Source organism: Motacilla alba, chromosome 8, assembly GCF_015832195.1.
Source record: "Motacilla alba alba isolate MOTALB_02 chromosome 8, Motacilla_alba_V1.0_pri, whole genome shotgun sequence".
In the NCBI taxonomy this organism is placed as follows: Eukaryota; Metazoa; Chordata; class Aves; order Passeriformes; family Motacillidae; genus Motacilla; species Motacilla alba.
Genome location: NC_052023.1, coordinates 11,501,802 through 11,515,706, shown reverse-complemented (window position 1 = coordinate 11,515,706; position 13,905 = coordinate 11,501,802). Strand labels below are relative to the sequence as shown.

General features: G+C 38.8%; 1 protein-coding gene across 1 annotated transcript in view; it reads left to right on the top strand.

Annotated features, from left to right (window-relative positions):
- PIGK (phosphatidylinositol glycan anchor biosynthesis class K) overlaps positions 1–13,905 on the top strand; it is a 64,934-nt gene that overhangs the window by 35,585 nt on the left and 15,444 nt on the right. Inside the window, exon 10 of the mRNA XM_038145197.1 lies at positions 6,327–6,402. Within this exon, the coding sequence (XP_038001125.1) occupies positions 6,327–6,402 (76 nt within the window). The remainder of the gene's footprint in view (positions 1–6,326; positions 6,403–13,905) is intronic.

Genomic DNA, 13,905 nt, shown 5'->3' with positions numbered 1-13,905 from the left:
AAATAGGAGCAGGCAGAACAGAGAATCCCTTCAGCAACATTTTTTTGACAAAAGTCATTGGCTAGAAAAGAGGAGAGAGACAATACCGGTCAGCCTGTATTAAAACACACTATGGATTTCTATTACCTGGTTTTAGGATCTTAGGATGGCTAAGATATGTGGCTAGACAAAGGTTAATCACCTGAAATTCTTCACATAAGAAATTGTGTGGATCACAGAAGGACAGAGGAAACATTTGTTGCAGTCAATTTTTATTCAGTTTATGAACTCAGTGTGTCTGGCAGACTCTGGGAACACCAGCAGATCTTTTTGTGATCAGGTCCAAGAGAAAGTGCTGTGCATTCACAGACTTAAGGTATTTTTTAAACTCCAGGAATAAGTCTGTGTGACTAGTTTGGGTCAAAACCTTTCACAAGTATTTGAAAAGAAATGAGGAGATTACAGAAAGTATTTTGCATTTCTGAGCTGCAAGATGTTTTGCTGCTTTATTCCACAGGAATATCTCTCTGTAAAGGCCAGTAAGCTGAAGTGGTTAATTTTACTTCACAATGCAAGTTAGTAGCATCCTTCTTCAAAAAATTTAAAAACTGATTTTGTCTAACACTGATTTAGTTTTTCATCACATCAAATATATTTTTGCTGTCAATTAATTTTTTCCCTTTATCTCCATATTCTATTGTTGATTTTTGTGCAGTCTTCCTTTGAAGCTGTCTTTGACAGTCCACCATCCTGCAAGCATTACTGAGTGGAAGTCACAGAATTTGTGGAGGAGAATCTTGGCTGTGCCTGTGAAATGCCTGTACATTTCCACCACGGCTCCCTCCTCTCCTCATCTTTGGATGTGCAGCAGCGGTTTTCCCATCCAAAGGTGTTCAGACTGCACAGCAGTGAAGGGCAAAGATGAGGGTTAGTGTTGTGAGACAGCCCTGCAAGGTCCCCCAAGGTCAGCCTCCAGCTGCCCAGCGTTCCAAAGCCCAGGACTAGGGTGGTGAAGGAAGTTGTTTGCATTTTAGGTCTTTAGAGGGAGACATCCACACTCGCCTGAGCAAAGGCTGCAGCAACAAAATGTACACTGAGTTTTGACCCTTTAACTAAAGAAACTGTGCCAGGAAGGAGACGCTGTGAGTAAGTTCCCTGGAATGATGATGCTCTCAAGTATTTGCTTCTCTTCTTTGTGACTATCCATGTGGTAAACATTCATGTAGACAAATCTGGCATTCTCTTATAAAGATGAAAAAAACATCGATCAGCACACTCTTGAAAGAGCAGAGTTAAGCATAATCTCATCTTTTCAACTACTGATGTTTTCCATGTATCTTAGTGCTTCTGTTGTTTAAACATACCCAATTCTTAAATATGTATGAAGTTAGGATTTAACAGATAGATCCAGCACCTGGCATCAATCCAAGGTCTAATTCTTAATCTTCTGTACTATGGCTATGGTAGATAAATTTCTCAATGGCCAATTTTAAAAACTATTCACTCAAACCCGACATAGCCCATTTCAGCCTCTCTTTAATAGGAAAGCTAATAACTTTTTCTGATGTGGTGCATAAAGCTCTGGTATTTTGTTTTCTTTTTATTGCCAGATGCAAGTGTGTTCCTGTATTTACAGTCAATAAAGCTATCAGTGCTATACACAGGTTTTGATTAATATTTTCAGCCTTTCAGTCTTGGGTATCAGGTCTAGGTACTGCTGTGTTACTTGCATCCCTCGGGCTCGTGCTGACTGTCCGAGCAGTTTCAATGTTTCTGCTTAGAGCTGCTTCTACAAGGGGCACAGCTCATTCCAGCTTTTTAGTTCACATTATTCAGAGGTCGTGTCTCAAACAAGCCAGGCACCACTCGAGTAGTTTGAATTGTTTGTGTCTCCAAAAAAGAAAGATGGTGATCCCCAAACCCCTTCTTCTCATGCATCTGATAGCCCTTTGTACCCTGTTCACACTCTGACTTCCAGTTTGAATAGCTTCCAAGAAAGTTGATTCCTTATTAGGACTTACCATCAAAGGACAGGAATTTCAAGAGATGCAGTATTACCTGTACATGGGTCATAGGTGTGAAATTCTGTGACCTTTCTGAGCCATCAAGTCTAGAGAACATATAAGAAGGAAGAAATACTAGCCTTAGTCCTGCTACCTGTTATATTAGTGAATGTTTATATTAACCCAGAGAGCCAGGTTTTATGTTACCTACACTTTTCTGTCCCTTAAATGTCTTAATAGCCCGTTTCTGCCATGAGCAAACCAGTTAGTGATCACATGTTGTACTTTTTTCCCCCCTGTATTTTTGCAATACTTGCAGAAGATAAAATACATCTCTGCCCTAAAGCCACTGCAGCTATTCTGTGTAGAAGACCATGGGCTGGGTTTGCACTTGTGGGAGAATGTGCCACCTCCTCATGCTCGGAATTTATTCTTCTTTAACACACGTTGACTGTCTCCCTTAAGAGCGAGCATATAAATATAAATAACAAATAAGGTATTTCACCAAATATCTTGACACGTTTTACTGGATTTAGATTCACTTTCCACAGTTTCTGTTTCATGCTCACTTTCCTTCATCTAAGAGCAGTCGCAGTGGCAGTAAAAAAATAGCTTTTAAATTGAATTTTTCAAGATCCTCCTCTTCTGCTATCTCTTACTGCTTCCCACTTCTCTTCTGATTTTACAATTCTTTCTACTCTTCTCCCTGAAAATCAAGATCTCCTTATGCTTTGCATTACCAGCTGTCAGGCATGATGCTGTATATGCTGATATGCCACTGTGTTAGCTTGCTTTGCCACTGTTGGCAGCACTCTGCTGTCATGCTCAATTGAGACAGAAAGGACTGTTTCTTACTGGAAAATTAATTCATGAAAAACTACCTTTGTTTCTGTAATATAATTGTTTTGAAAGAAATTAAACATACAAAGAAAACTGTATTACAACAAATTAGTCCTTAATTTTATAAAGGTTTAAGTGTCAAATATGAATGAACTAAACACAGTGAGGCCAACTAATTTAGTGAAATTACAGCCTCAAATTGCCACATGTGATTTGAGCACAAATTCCATCAGCTGAGATGGTTTTTGTATTTGGATTTTTTTCCTGACATAACTAGTTCTGAGCAAAAGGGAATGCATCCCTAGGCATCTGGAAATTATCTCTGGAAGGAGTAACCAATTTGCTTGTGTCCCTCTGTGAAAGGGAGAGACAAGGTCAGAAGAATTGTATTGGAGATAATCTTTATCCTGACGTATTTTCCTCCTCCACCCTTTAAGAGAGGAGGAAGTAGAACACCCTCTTCTGTGTTGACCTGTTTCTTACCCTTGGCCTTTCTATCCCTTATGCTTTTATGAAGAGGACTGCCTTTTGCAGGTCATTCTGCCAGTCTAGGAGTGCTGGTGGGCTTCAATTCCTAGGGCTAAAATGAAGGAGCAGTTTTGCAGCAGGTTTCTTTCTCCTGGGTGCACACTGCCCTGATGGGCTTTCTTTGGTCCATGGCAAAGCTGACCAAGGTAACCAAGCTGACTTCCTCAAAGGCAGGGTGAGGCTGCAGCTGTGCTTGTGAGCCAGGCTAGCATCTGGTCCTGCAGCCATGTCAGTGTCACTGTCGGTGTGGCCCCTGTCACCAGTGTGGCTCACCCCAGCTGGAGAATGTCTGTGAGTCGTTCAAGGCTCAGCACCTGCCTGGAGCAGCCAGTTGGGGATGCAGCCCCTGCTTTGGGGGAGAGAATTGAGCCATTTGTGAGCTGTGTCATGGGGTTTGATCTTACTGCCCTGAGCTGTCCCTGTTCTTACAGAAGTGACTGGTTAAAACACACCCTTTGTTCCCACTTGCAGGGGATTTTAGGCTTATCTGCAGGAGGGAAGAATCAAAAGTCTTTTGCAGACTTGACTGTTAGTACCTCACTAAACACATATACAAAAAGTTCATGGCATTACAGCAAAAAATTTGAGAAAAACAGTTCTGAACTTCTCTTTCAAACCATCTGAGTGTGTAAACATTTTGGAGTGTGGGTATATAAATGTAGATGTTTATTTAAATACATTAGGATGCTCACCTACCTAATCTATATCTTATAATTTATTTGCATATAAAATGTAGTGTAGTTCAAGTGACTTGGGTTTTTTTCAGAAAGTAAATTATAAAAAAAATAAAATGTCTTTCTTGATGTTGAAAAGCTCCTATCAGCGTAATTTCAATTTAAATCTAATTACTTCAAAATGCATGTTTATACTACTCTCCCCTTCCTCTTTTTTTTTTTTTTTAGTTAAGCTTCCTAAGGCTTAAAATTATCTTGATAATTTTTCTTTATCTTTTTCAATCCTTTGTGATTTGAAGAAAAGTTCTTTTTTTCTTGCAGTTTGACAATGCAAGGGAAAGCTGATTTGGTCGAGACAGAAGAACTGCCAAATGTACAAGATCCTTGACACATCAGACAGACAAGCTCTTTTTTTTTTGCATTTCTGCAAAAATTCATTCATAGTAATTTTAGCTGTTACTTTAAGCTTCAAGTATTTAATTTTGGTACTTGAGATACTCTTTTTTTTTTTTTTTTTTTAGTTCCCCCAGGTTTGCAGTGTCCCTGTAAAAAATGTAGAGATAAGCATTCAAGATATTGATGACTATTGTGTTGTGTGTACAGTTGTTTCATATCTAGAAGTGTGACTAAAAAATGGGCTTAGGTAGCTGGTATCCATAAATCAAGGTGTTGTGTCAGCTAACAGGTTCCCAGCAGAACAGAAGTAATCTCCAATTCACACTGACTGTTGTGTTTGCCAATCAGGACCAATGACACAAAGCAGGGAGGAATTGAGTGGAAAGATTCCTTCTGCACACTGTGGTGGAGTTGCTGAGCCCCCTCTAAGTTCTGATAGTTGCACTGGACTACCACAGCAGTGTATTTCATGTTAAAAGTATGAATTCATCATTGTCATAGTAATCCAAAAACTCTAAAAACCGTATCAGTAAATGAGCTCTATCTGTAGACCAGCTTCAGCAGTTCAGAGCCTGCTTATTTAATTTGTCTTAAGCACATTAAACGGTTCTGGACAGGCTGTCACTATGATCTTTGAAATATTGCTGTGTTTCTTTTGTTCTCTGCTTTTAAATTTCTTATACAGTAAGACTTTCATACTCTGTTAATTACAACTTTCTGGGTATTCAGACTCGTATTTGGGCATAAAGCCTTTCAAACCACAGCAGAATTTCAGTAGTGGGAAAGGGAGGAGATGTGCACTTTGTCCTCTCTGTTTTCCACAGCCTGTTGACTCTCAGTGCAGACACTCAGCCTGGAGTTTCTGACTCTTACCTGGCAGCCGGTCTGCATGTCAATTAACCCAGCAGGTATGGGTCCTTTTTGACTAGAATAAGTATAAGGTTTGAGCCTGAGAAAGAACGTCTTGGCCACAGTTTTTGTCTGAAAATAATACTACATCAGCTTAGAGAAGGGCCTTGTTTTTGTCAGGATCTCTTTTCCCCTTCACTACTTGTCATAGTGCTCAAATTCTTATATTCAGAACTCTTCAGAAGAATAGAGGAATGGCTGATGAAAAACTTGAGTGATACTTTTATAATGTAGCACATGCTGTGCAGTTCCAGTAGATGAAAGCAGCATGGTTGAAGGGTTTAAAACATGCTTTCATATTAATCTACTATCATGTAAATATTCTTTAAAGACACTGCTCATGGATTCCAGTTTTTCAGCTGCAACCATAGTTTATTCAGAGTTTGAAGGGTTATGATGTATATTCTTTGTGAAGTATTCACTTTATTTTTTTTTTTCCACACTTTTTGGCTTTTTGGTAAGCAGGACTACACACTACTGTACTGGCAAATGCATGAATATTTGTGGTGTTGAACTTCTACCACATGTAAACGCTGCTGTGCACTTGCAGCAAAAATGGGAAATGGTGTATAATCCCGCCTGCCTTTTGAGATGGTCACATTTGAATTATGTTGGCAGGATTGAGTGAAGAAGCTTGTATTGTTAACAGTGCTGAATCTGCTCTGTAAATGCATAAGACTTTTTTTCTGTGGCGATTTCAATCCAGCTTTCACCAGTCCTTGTTCACCTAAAATGAAATTTAAAGGTTTTCTTAGGTTTCTGCTGCTAAATTTCTGCTTTATGTCAGGGGAAGAAATGCACAATGTTACGAACATTTCTATTTACTATAAATTTGTTCTTTCACTCAACTTTATAAGAAATATTTTCCATTATTGTCATAAAATACACTTTTTCTTCATCCTTAAGCAAAACAGTCTCCTGAAACACTTAATTTAATTAATTTAATTTGGTAAACATTGTACTAACTTTGACAAACATGAACTTACTTTCTTCCTAGGTTTCCAGAGGAGGAGTTGGCAACAGAGCCACTAAAATATGCTGAACAACTTCCTGTAGCTCAGATAATACACCAGGTAAGTCTTTCTACTTTAAAAATTCCTTTGAAAATAAATAACATCTGTAATACTTAAACTGCTTTTCTAGGTCACACAGAATTAATGTCCTCATGCTGGAAGTACATATAAACAAGATACTCTTGTTCAGATGACAGTTATTTAATTATAAAAGTGTCATTCTGAACATGGCAACGAAAAGATGCTTGTTGTATGACATGGTTAACGCTTCAGAGCTACTTGTTAAAATTGTTGTGTGTCTGCTGATAGAAAAGAAAAACAATCCATTAATTTTTCTGAATTTGCATCTTGACCTAAATCATATTTCCCTTCCTGAAGAAGCATCCAAAGTATGGAGTCATTATTGTGGCATAATGTCATGATGAGTTGAGCAGGGAAAACAATCTTTCCTCCTAATACAATTCTGAATTAGCACCATTTTATTTCTAACTCTAGCAGTGTCATCATACTTTCTGCTTTAAACAGGGTTTTTTGTTTTGCACAATTAAAAAAAAAAGGTTTCTATTTTTCTTAGATTGTGCCTTCTAACTTTGTCTTTATTTAAATGCAATACTGTGCTATTGATTTAAGTAAACAAATGAGGGATGATGTGGACATACGAGCTGGAATTAAAGTTTTTATTGTAACATGTCTCCCCCAATTCATGGCAAGGAGGAAGAAGAGATCATTTCTGTGCAGAAGATTCTATATTCCCTTCTTGCTCTTTCCTCAGAGTTCAAGGCCTGGTTTTCAATCCATCCTGCAGGGTAGATCAGGTGCCCAGTCTGCATTCAGGTGTCTCCTCATTCTTTGCTGTCAGCCACAGAGGGCTCTGCCTGCTGTGTGGAAAAGCTTATGGCTAAATAGCATACATAAAACTTGTGTCAAACATGACTGGGCAGACTTAGCATTCCCTTTCTTGGGGATGCCTTAAAGGAAGCTAAATGACCTATTCTGTTGCAGTCATTTGGAATTTTCTCAAAATAAAAGAAATAATTGTTAAACTTTGTAGATGTGAGTCCTGCTTCAGGGATAAGTAATTATAGTTTTTTTAAGTCGGGACTAAACAGGTCACATTATTGTTTTTCCAAATGTATCTTGGCTGTTTGGAATCTTCCAGGTAATCAAGTATGCTCTGAAAAATTGACCTGAAATTTGGGGGAGATGATGACAGTTCATGTTGGGAGACAAAATGGTGCAGTCCATTCACTGCCTTGAGATAAGGAAAATTTCCAGACTGAAAACTGGGACTTGGTACTGGTCAGAGTAGCACTAAGCCAGAGAGGTAATGTTAGATAAAGCTGTGTTTTCAGACTCAGCTGTTTTTAAACACTTGAAGATCATCAGGAGCAAATAAAAGTCCACTAAGTCCCTTAACAGAATTTTGTAAACAACTTTTTGTGTATTAATTATTATCATAGATCTTCCCAAATGCCTTTGTCAATAAGTGTTTTAAAGCATTGCATCTCATGCTGCAGGCAGTGCTGGTTTTACCTTAAAGGAAACATAAGTTTATTTTAAAACCTTAAAGTGTACAAGCTTTTCCTGCAAGTTGTAAAACACAAAGGATTTTAAAACTTTTGGCTGAAATCTGCACCTTCGGGAAGAATTTGTGATGTGTTCAGAACATGGAAGATTGGAAATCAGGACCGGTTTGTATGTCAGGAACTCCCTGGTGTTGTCAGAGCTTCAAATGACCCAACAGCCTGCAAATGTCACATTTAAAATTCTGTCTTCATGCCTGACTCTCAGCATAAATGAATTAAACAGCAGAGCAGGCAGCCAGTCAATATGTTCTTAACAGTGAGAGTGAGCAATGAAACAGTTTGGGGGTTGTTTGGAATCAGTAAATAGAAAGTGCATGGAATGGCTCACCTAGAGGAAAAGCTCAAATAGGAAACAGAATTAACCTTTAAAATGGTCGAGCAGACCAAATGTCATAGCAATATTTTTACAGCATGAGGTGGGTAATAACCACAGAGTGTTCATTTGGCCACTGTGTGTTACACTGCAATAGAATATTGTGCTGTGCAAAGGCAAAAAGCTGGGTTTATGTGCTCTTATCTGTTTGCTGAACTAGCCAGTAGTACAGAGCTGGGGTCTGCACAAGGCAGCAGAACAGACCCAACAGAACTGCAAATGTCTTGGAAGCAGCGAAGCCCGATCAAAGGGCCATTGTTTAGCTGTGGGGACAGGGAGTTTGGCACCGTGCCCTGGTGTGTATGAGGCTGATGTCCTGGCTGGGCCTGCCACCAGCTGAGCATCACTGCACCGGCATCGTGCTGAATTAGCTCTGCAGAGAACTCCTTGTACCCTTCTGAGGGACCTGGCACAACTGGGACTAGTTGTGCATTGGCCTTGTCTATATGAAAAAGGATTTTTTTTGCTCTAAGAAAAAAGGAGGAAATTATAAGAAACTGAAAAGTGACAAGAGTAAAAATGGTGAATAGTATTTGTGGTGTTATGATGCTGTATCCAAATGGATACATACATACTCTAGACATACGTAACAGCATCAGTGCTGTCTACTTATAGCATAAATATTCATTAAAATTTCACAGTGGTGGACAGGTATCCTAAATTACTATAATGTATAAAGTACATTTTAATTATACTTTTTAGCTGACATAGCCACTACTACTATCCAACTTTAAAATTGGATAAATCTATTCCCCTGAACACTACTAAAATACTCCTTGTGCTTTTAATTGAAATAAAAAGCCTCTAGTGCTTGGTAAAGGAATGCAGTCATTAATATAAACTTGTAAAAGTAGAACTTTCAGAGTAATGCCCAGATGAGACAGCCTTTTTAATGAGATTCTCTCTGTACAGCCATGCATACAATGCTGCTACTTACAGTAAGTTTATGCTACTTAGAATATGCCCAAAAAAACCTCCAAACCAAAACCCAAACCAAAAAGAGGAGAAAAAGCAGCGATTATTTTAATTCTTCACTTGTCTTTAGTCAAAACAGGTCTGGTGGAAGAACAGGGCAAACTGCATTTGAGAAGATTGTTTCCATTTATCATAAATGATATTCATTGCTGGCCTTGCAGTTCAGCAAATCATTTTAATAAAAGTACCTAACTTCAGTGCCAGTGCTTGTGCTTGGAATGTCACTGTGTGTTAACATATTTGGCCTAACCAGGATTTAGGATATTGAAGAGACTTAAATTGTTATAGGTGTCTTACTGGTGGAAGAATGTTTTATTGATGAAAGGCACATTTCAGCAGATAAACACCACATCTCCTGATGGTGTTATAATTGAAAACAAAATGAAACAGCAAATTCAGACCACGATCAACTTGCATACTTACTTTAGTCCATTTCAAACCATTAAGCAGATAAATGAACATGCTGTTTAACCAGGATGATATTTCAGGAAAGTGACTTGCAGCCTGTAGTGGAAATTGCTCAATTTACTTGAAATCTGACATGGTTTACAGTTGCAGATTTACTTAAAAATAAGGAGTTCCTTAGGTATTTTTTCATGGGGGGAATGTTACATGCAATATCCAATTAAATTAGGTAGAGTTTCCTTTTGGAGATGTAAGTCGGTTTGGTTTGTAGAAGTTTTAACCTGTGCTTTTCTGTTGCCTCTCCATGAGAAGGCTCAGTGGAAAATGCCTTCAGTAATTGCAGGAGCTGGCTGGGAAGCTGTGCTGACCCTTGGAGGAGCTGTGTCTGTTCCAGGGTCCGGAGGAGCAGGTGGTGGAGCGCCGGGAGCTTGGCTCACTCCAGCCTTGGGGGCGTGGGGGAGCTGCTCTGAGGGTGTTGGCTGCAGCCACCACAGGGAAATTAAACAGGACATTTATGAAAGATGATGGGAGGGGGATCTCCAGAGTTAAAAATGGGCAGCCTGATGGTCATCAAAGGATCCTGCAGGGTTGCAGTTCTGCAGTAATTCTTGCAGGAAGGCCTTTGTTTCCATCATTTCTGTGCTTCTGTAACAAGTTTGCAGCCGTGACCCACCCCACCCTTCCCCCACATAAAATCCTTTTGCTTTGAAGATCAGTTTTTTGTTCATTCTCATGGCCTCATTCTCATGTTGTAGAGGGTGGTTAGTTTATTGCATTTGTTGATGTTATTCTGGTTTCATGCTGATTTAATTGACAGAGGTTTTCTTCAGCAGCATTTGCCAGAAATTGTTGAAACAGTATTAAGAAAATAGAACACACTATGTTGTATAGATTTTTTTTGAAGTATCTTTTTATTATCTATAACACAACAATTTTAGCTCTCAGACTTAAAATATTTTCACAAACATAAAAGTAGTTTTATGTGGCTTATGTCTGTGTGAAACGTTCAGTATGAAAAGTAACCCATCTCATGGTGAGACAGTCTTGAAAATACAACTTTAAAATTCAGGGATCACACCAGCTCCTTGCACATTGCCTTGTAGCTGCTCTTTGGCAGATAATACAGTTCAGGAGTTCCCCTCACACCCAGTCTGCTTCTGTCCTGATGGTGGAGTCTTTGTACCTATAAATGTTTTATAAAGCCATTAGTGTTCAGAACTTTGGCTATGTATGCAAGGTGTTTAATAGCACAACAGTAACCCAGATTTTTATTTTTATTTTTGATGCAGACAATAGGTTTTGTTTATGAATATTAATTTTTAATAATAATTAATATTTATTAAAATTTTAAAGTACTTTGATAAGTGAGACTTGCATTTTACTGTGTCTTTACAGGCTAAGAGGTTCAAAAACAACTTGTAATACTTAGATGTTTCAGGTTTGATGTGCAAAGTTTTAGACACAGCTATTTATACATTCTTTGAAAATCCATTCATGTAGCTGTGTTTGAAAATAACTTTGAAGCATAGCTTGCTTTTTAGAACTCTGGTCATGGTGTTCGGCTGGATGATGTCAGAGATAAAATACAACCTTTCACCGAAAGGTGCAGGTTCTGCTGCACCTGCTAGCACAGATACAGGTCTGCTCAGGCAGGGATGCTTTTCTTTGTCATAAATGGATTTTTTCAGGATAATTGAAAATTGAATTTTTCATACCAAATATTAAAAAGTACACTGACTTCAGAGTCCAGTTTTATTTTAACAAAACATATCACTTGGCTTCCCACCAAAAAGCCTTGTGACCTGTCAGCCAGCCCCCTAGGATACCTGCCTGGTCAGGCTTTGCCACTGCAGGGCTGAGCAACGTGATGAAGACAAGTGTTGTTCCCTTACCATGGCCACTTCTTGTGGCCACTTTGGAGTGTCTGGAGAACAGCAGCCTGTCCTGCCAGTGCTCTCACCTGTCTGGTCCAGACTGCAGGTGGGAAAAGCTGTTTCTGATGCACGTCATGGAAATGTGTTTTCTGCTCTTCCTCACCAGCTCACCTGAAGTGGTTTTTGGGGCTCTGTGCAGAACTAAACGCAGGTGTGCTGTACCCCTTCTGCTGAACCTTTCTTCATCTAGGGCAATTGGGATGTATTGGAGTTAGAAATTAACGTATTTACTATGTTTGGGATTTTTCCATTTCTTTTCTGTATTAAACATATGTTTGTGAATTGTTTAACCTAGAGGTGATTTGGCTACATTTTAGAACTATAATGGAAGTGGTCTCAAGTGGAGTCATGACTGGATGTCATCCAGCATGTAAGAACTTGCTTTTTCCCTAAATTGTAAACAGTATATAGACTTAATTTCTCTTACTGCTGCGTAAGTTAGAGATTATTTAAATCTTTTGAGCTTTCTTTAAATTGAATGCTATCTTGTAGAAAACTTGGTGCTCAAAAGGATCAGAAGAAAAAGAGCTATTACTGCACACTTTTGCCAACCAAACCAAAAATGTCATAGAGCAGCAGAGTATTCCTGCCAATGCCTTGTGCTACTTGGTGCATATAGGTGCTTTGAAGTTCACTCCGTAAGATTTCTTCTAATACTAAGTTTGATTTTAAAAGTTAAGGTGCAGAATCGTGCTATGTGTATGAGTCATGTAATGTATTAAGAATGACATAGTCCCTTGTTTCTCTGACTCACTGCAAGAAATCACCACACACAATCTTGACTTGGTTATAGATGGTACAGATCTTTTACTGGCAAACCATTAAACCAGAGATTTTTCAGGCTTTTTTTCATCTGGTGAACTACTGCAGAGACAGGAATGGTACTCAAATGTAATCCAGTAGTTGACACAAACAGTAAGGTTGTCTCTCTTCTTCTTCAGAAATTACATAGTTCCTTAGCCACATGAAACTTCATAACATTCCTGAAATACAGCCTATCTGAGTACAGCATAAAGCATTTTTGTAAAAGAGAGACAATGTAATTTTTTAAATTTGCTGTTGTTTTTCTCATCACTTTTTTTCTAACACAGAATACCATGATGTGGAGTTATCATAAATTACTGATCATTTGTTTTTACTGACAAGACAGGGCTGCTTCTGTTTTGTTATGTTTTTCATCTGACCATGATCTTCCCTCTTGGAAGCAGAGATGTAGTAAAACAGTCTCTTCTCTTCCATCTTCCCATTAAAGGACTCTTGTGGGTCATCACTCTCTGCCTATCCAGGACCATTATTTTACTGTTTCTCAGCCACAGGGGAAGTTCTGCTGGTTTATCTCATTGCTGTTGAAATATTACATGGAATCTCTTCTTAGTCTTCAAGACAGAATAAAGATAAGTATCTGAGAATTACTTTTTTTTCAAATGCTGCCCCCCAAATCTTAAAAATTTAGCAGCAATTATGGGGACCTTCATTTCTGTAGGGCTGGAGTGCCAAAGTATTTATGCATGGGGAGCACTTCCTTTGTCTGTACACAACACTGCTCAGCAGGGCCAGAAAGAACCATGAGTGCTTTTTGTTGCTGACCAAGCATTACAGGGGAACTGAATGTAGTATTAGATTTTTTCCAATTATAGCTGAATACAATGGATTGAATAACTAAGTGCATTGGAAGGTATCTTGCATGAGGAACCTGAACAGTCAGTTGTGTGGTTCTTGTTTTTAACTGTTTCATACTAGAAATACCATGTTGAACATTTTCTGTAAGCCAAGAAGGGGAAATTTTACCTGTTCCAGCATCCCAGAGAGGTTTGAGATAGTGTTTGGTAGCTTCTTCTTGCCAGAACTGTTGCCTGCATGCTCCACCTATTCTTCCCCGTTTATGCATTAAAACATGCAACTTTACGTCCTTCCTTGCATTTTTAAAACATGAAACCAAAGTGTACTTTAAAGAATGACCTGGTTTTCCTCTTACACACTGTTAAGAACAGTTCATTGAGCACTTCTCAATATGTTCTGTTTGATGTGCATGTACATTATGAGCTCTGGGGATCAGTAGAATCCAGTCTCTGCTGTCGTGGAATGTGACTTTATCCCCTCTTCACAGAAATGGCTCCCAGCAAGATGACAGTAACCCCCAGTCCGTGCTCTCCCTCAAAAACAGTCTCCTCTTCAGGGAGATGCAGTAGCAGGTGTGGATGCAACTGATGCAGTGTTTTCAAAATGACTGTTTTAGGCTGTCCAGATCCTGCAGTTTGGACAAAGAAGTTTTAACTCTGATCTGTCAGTT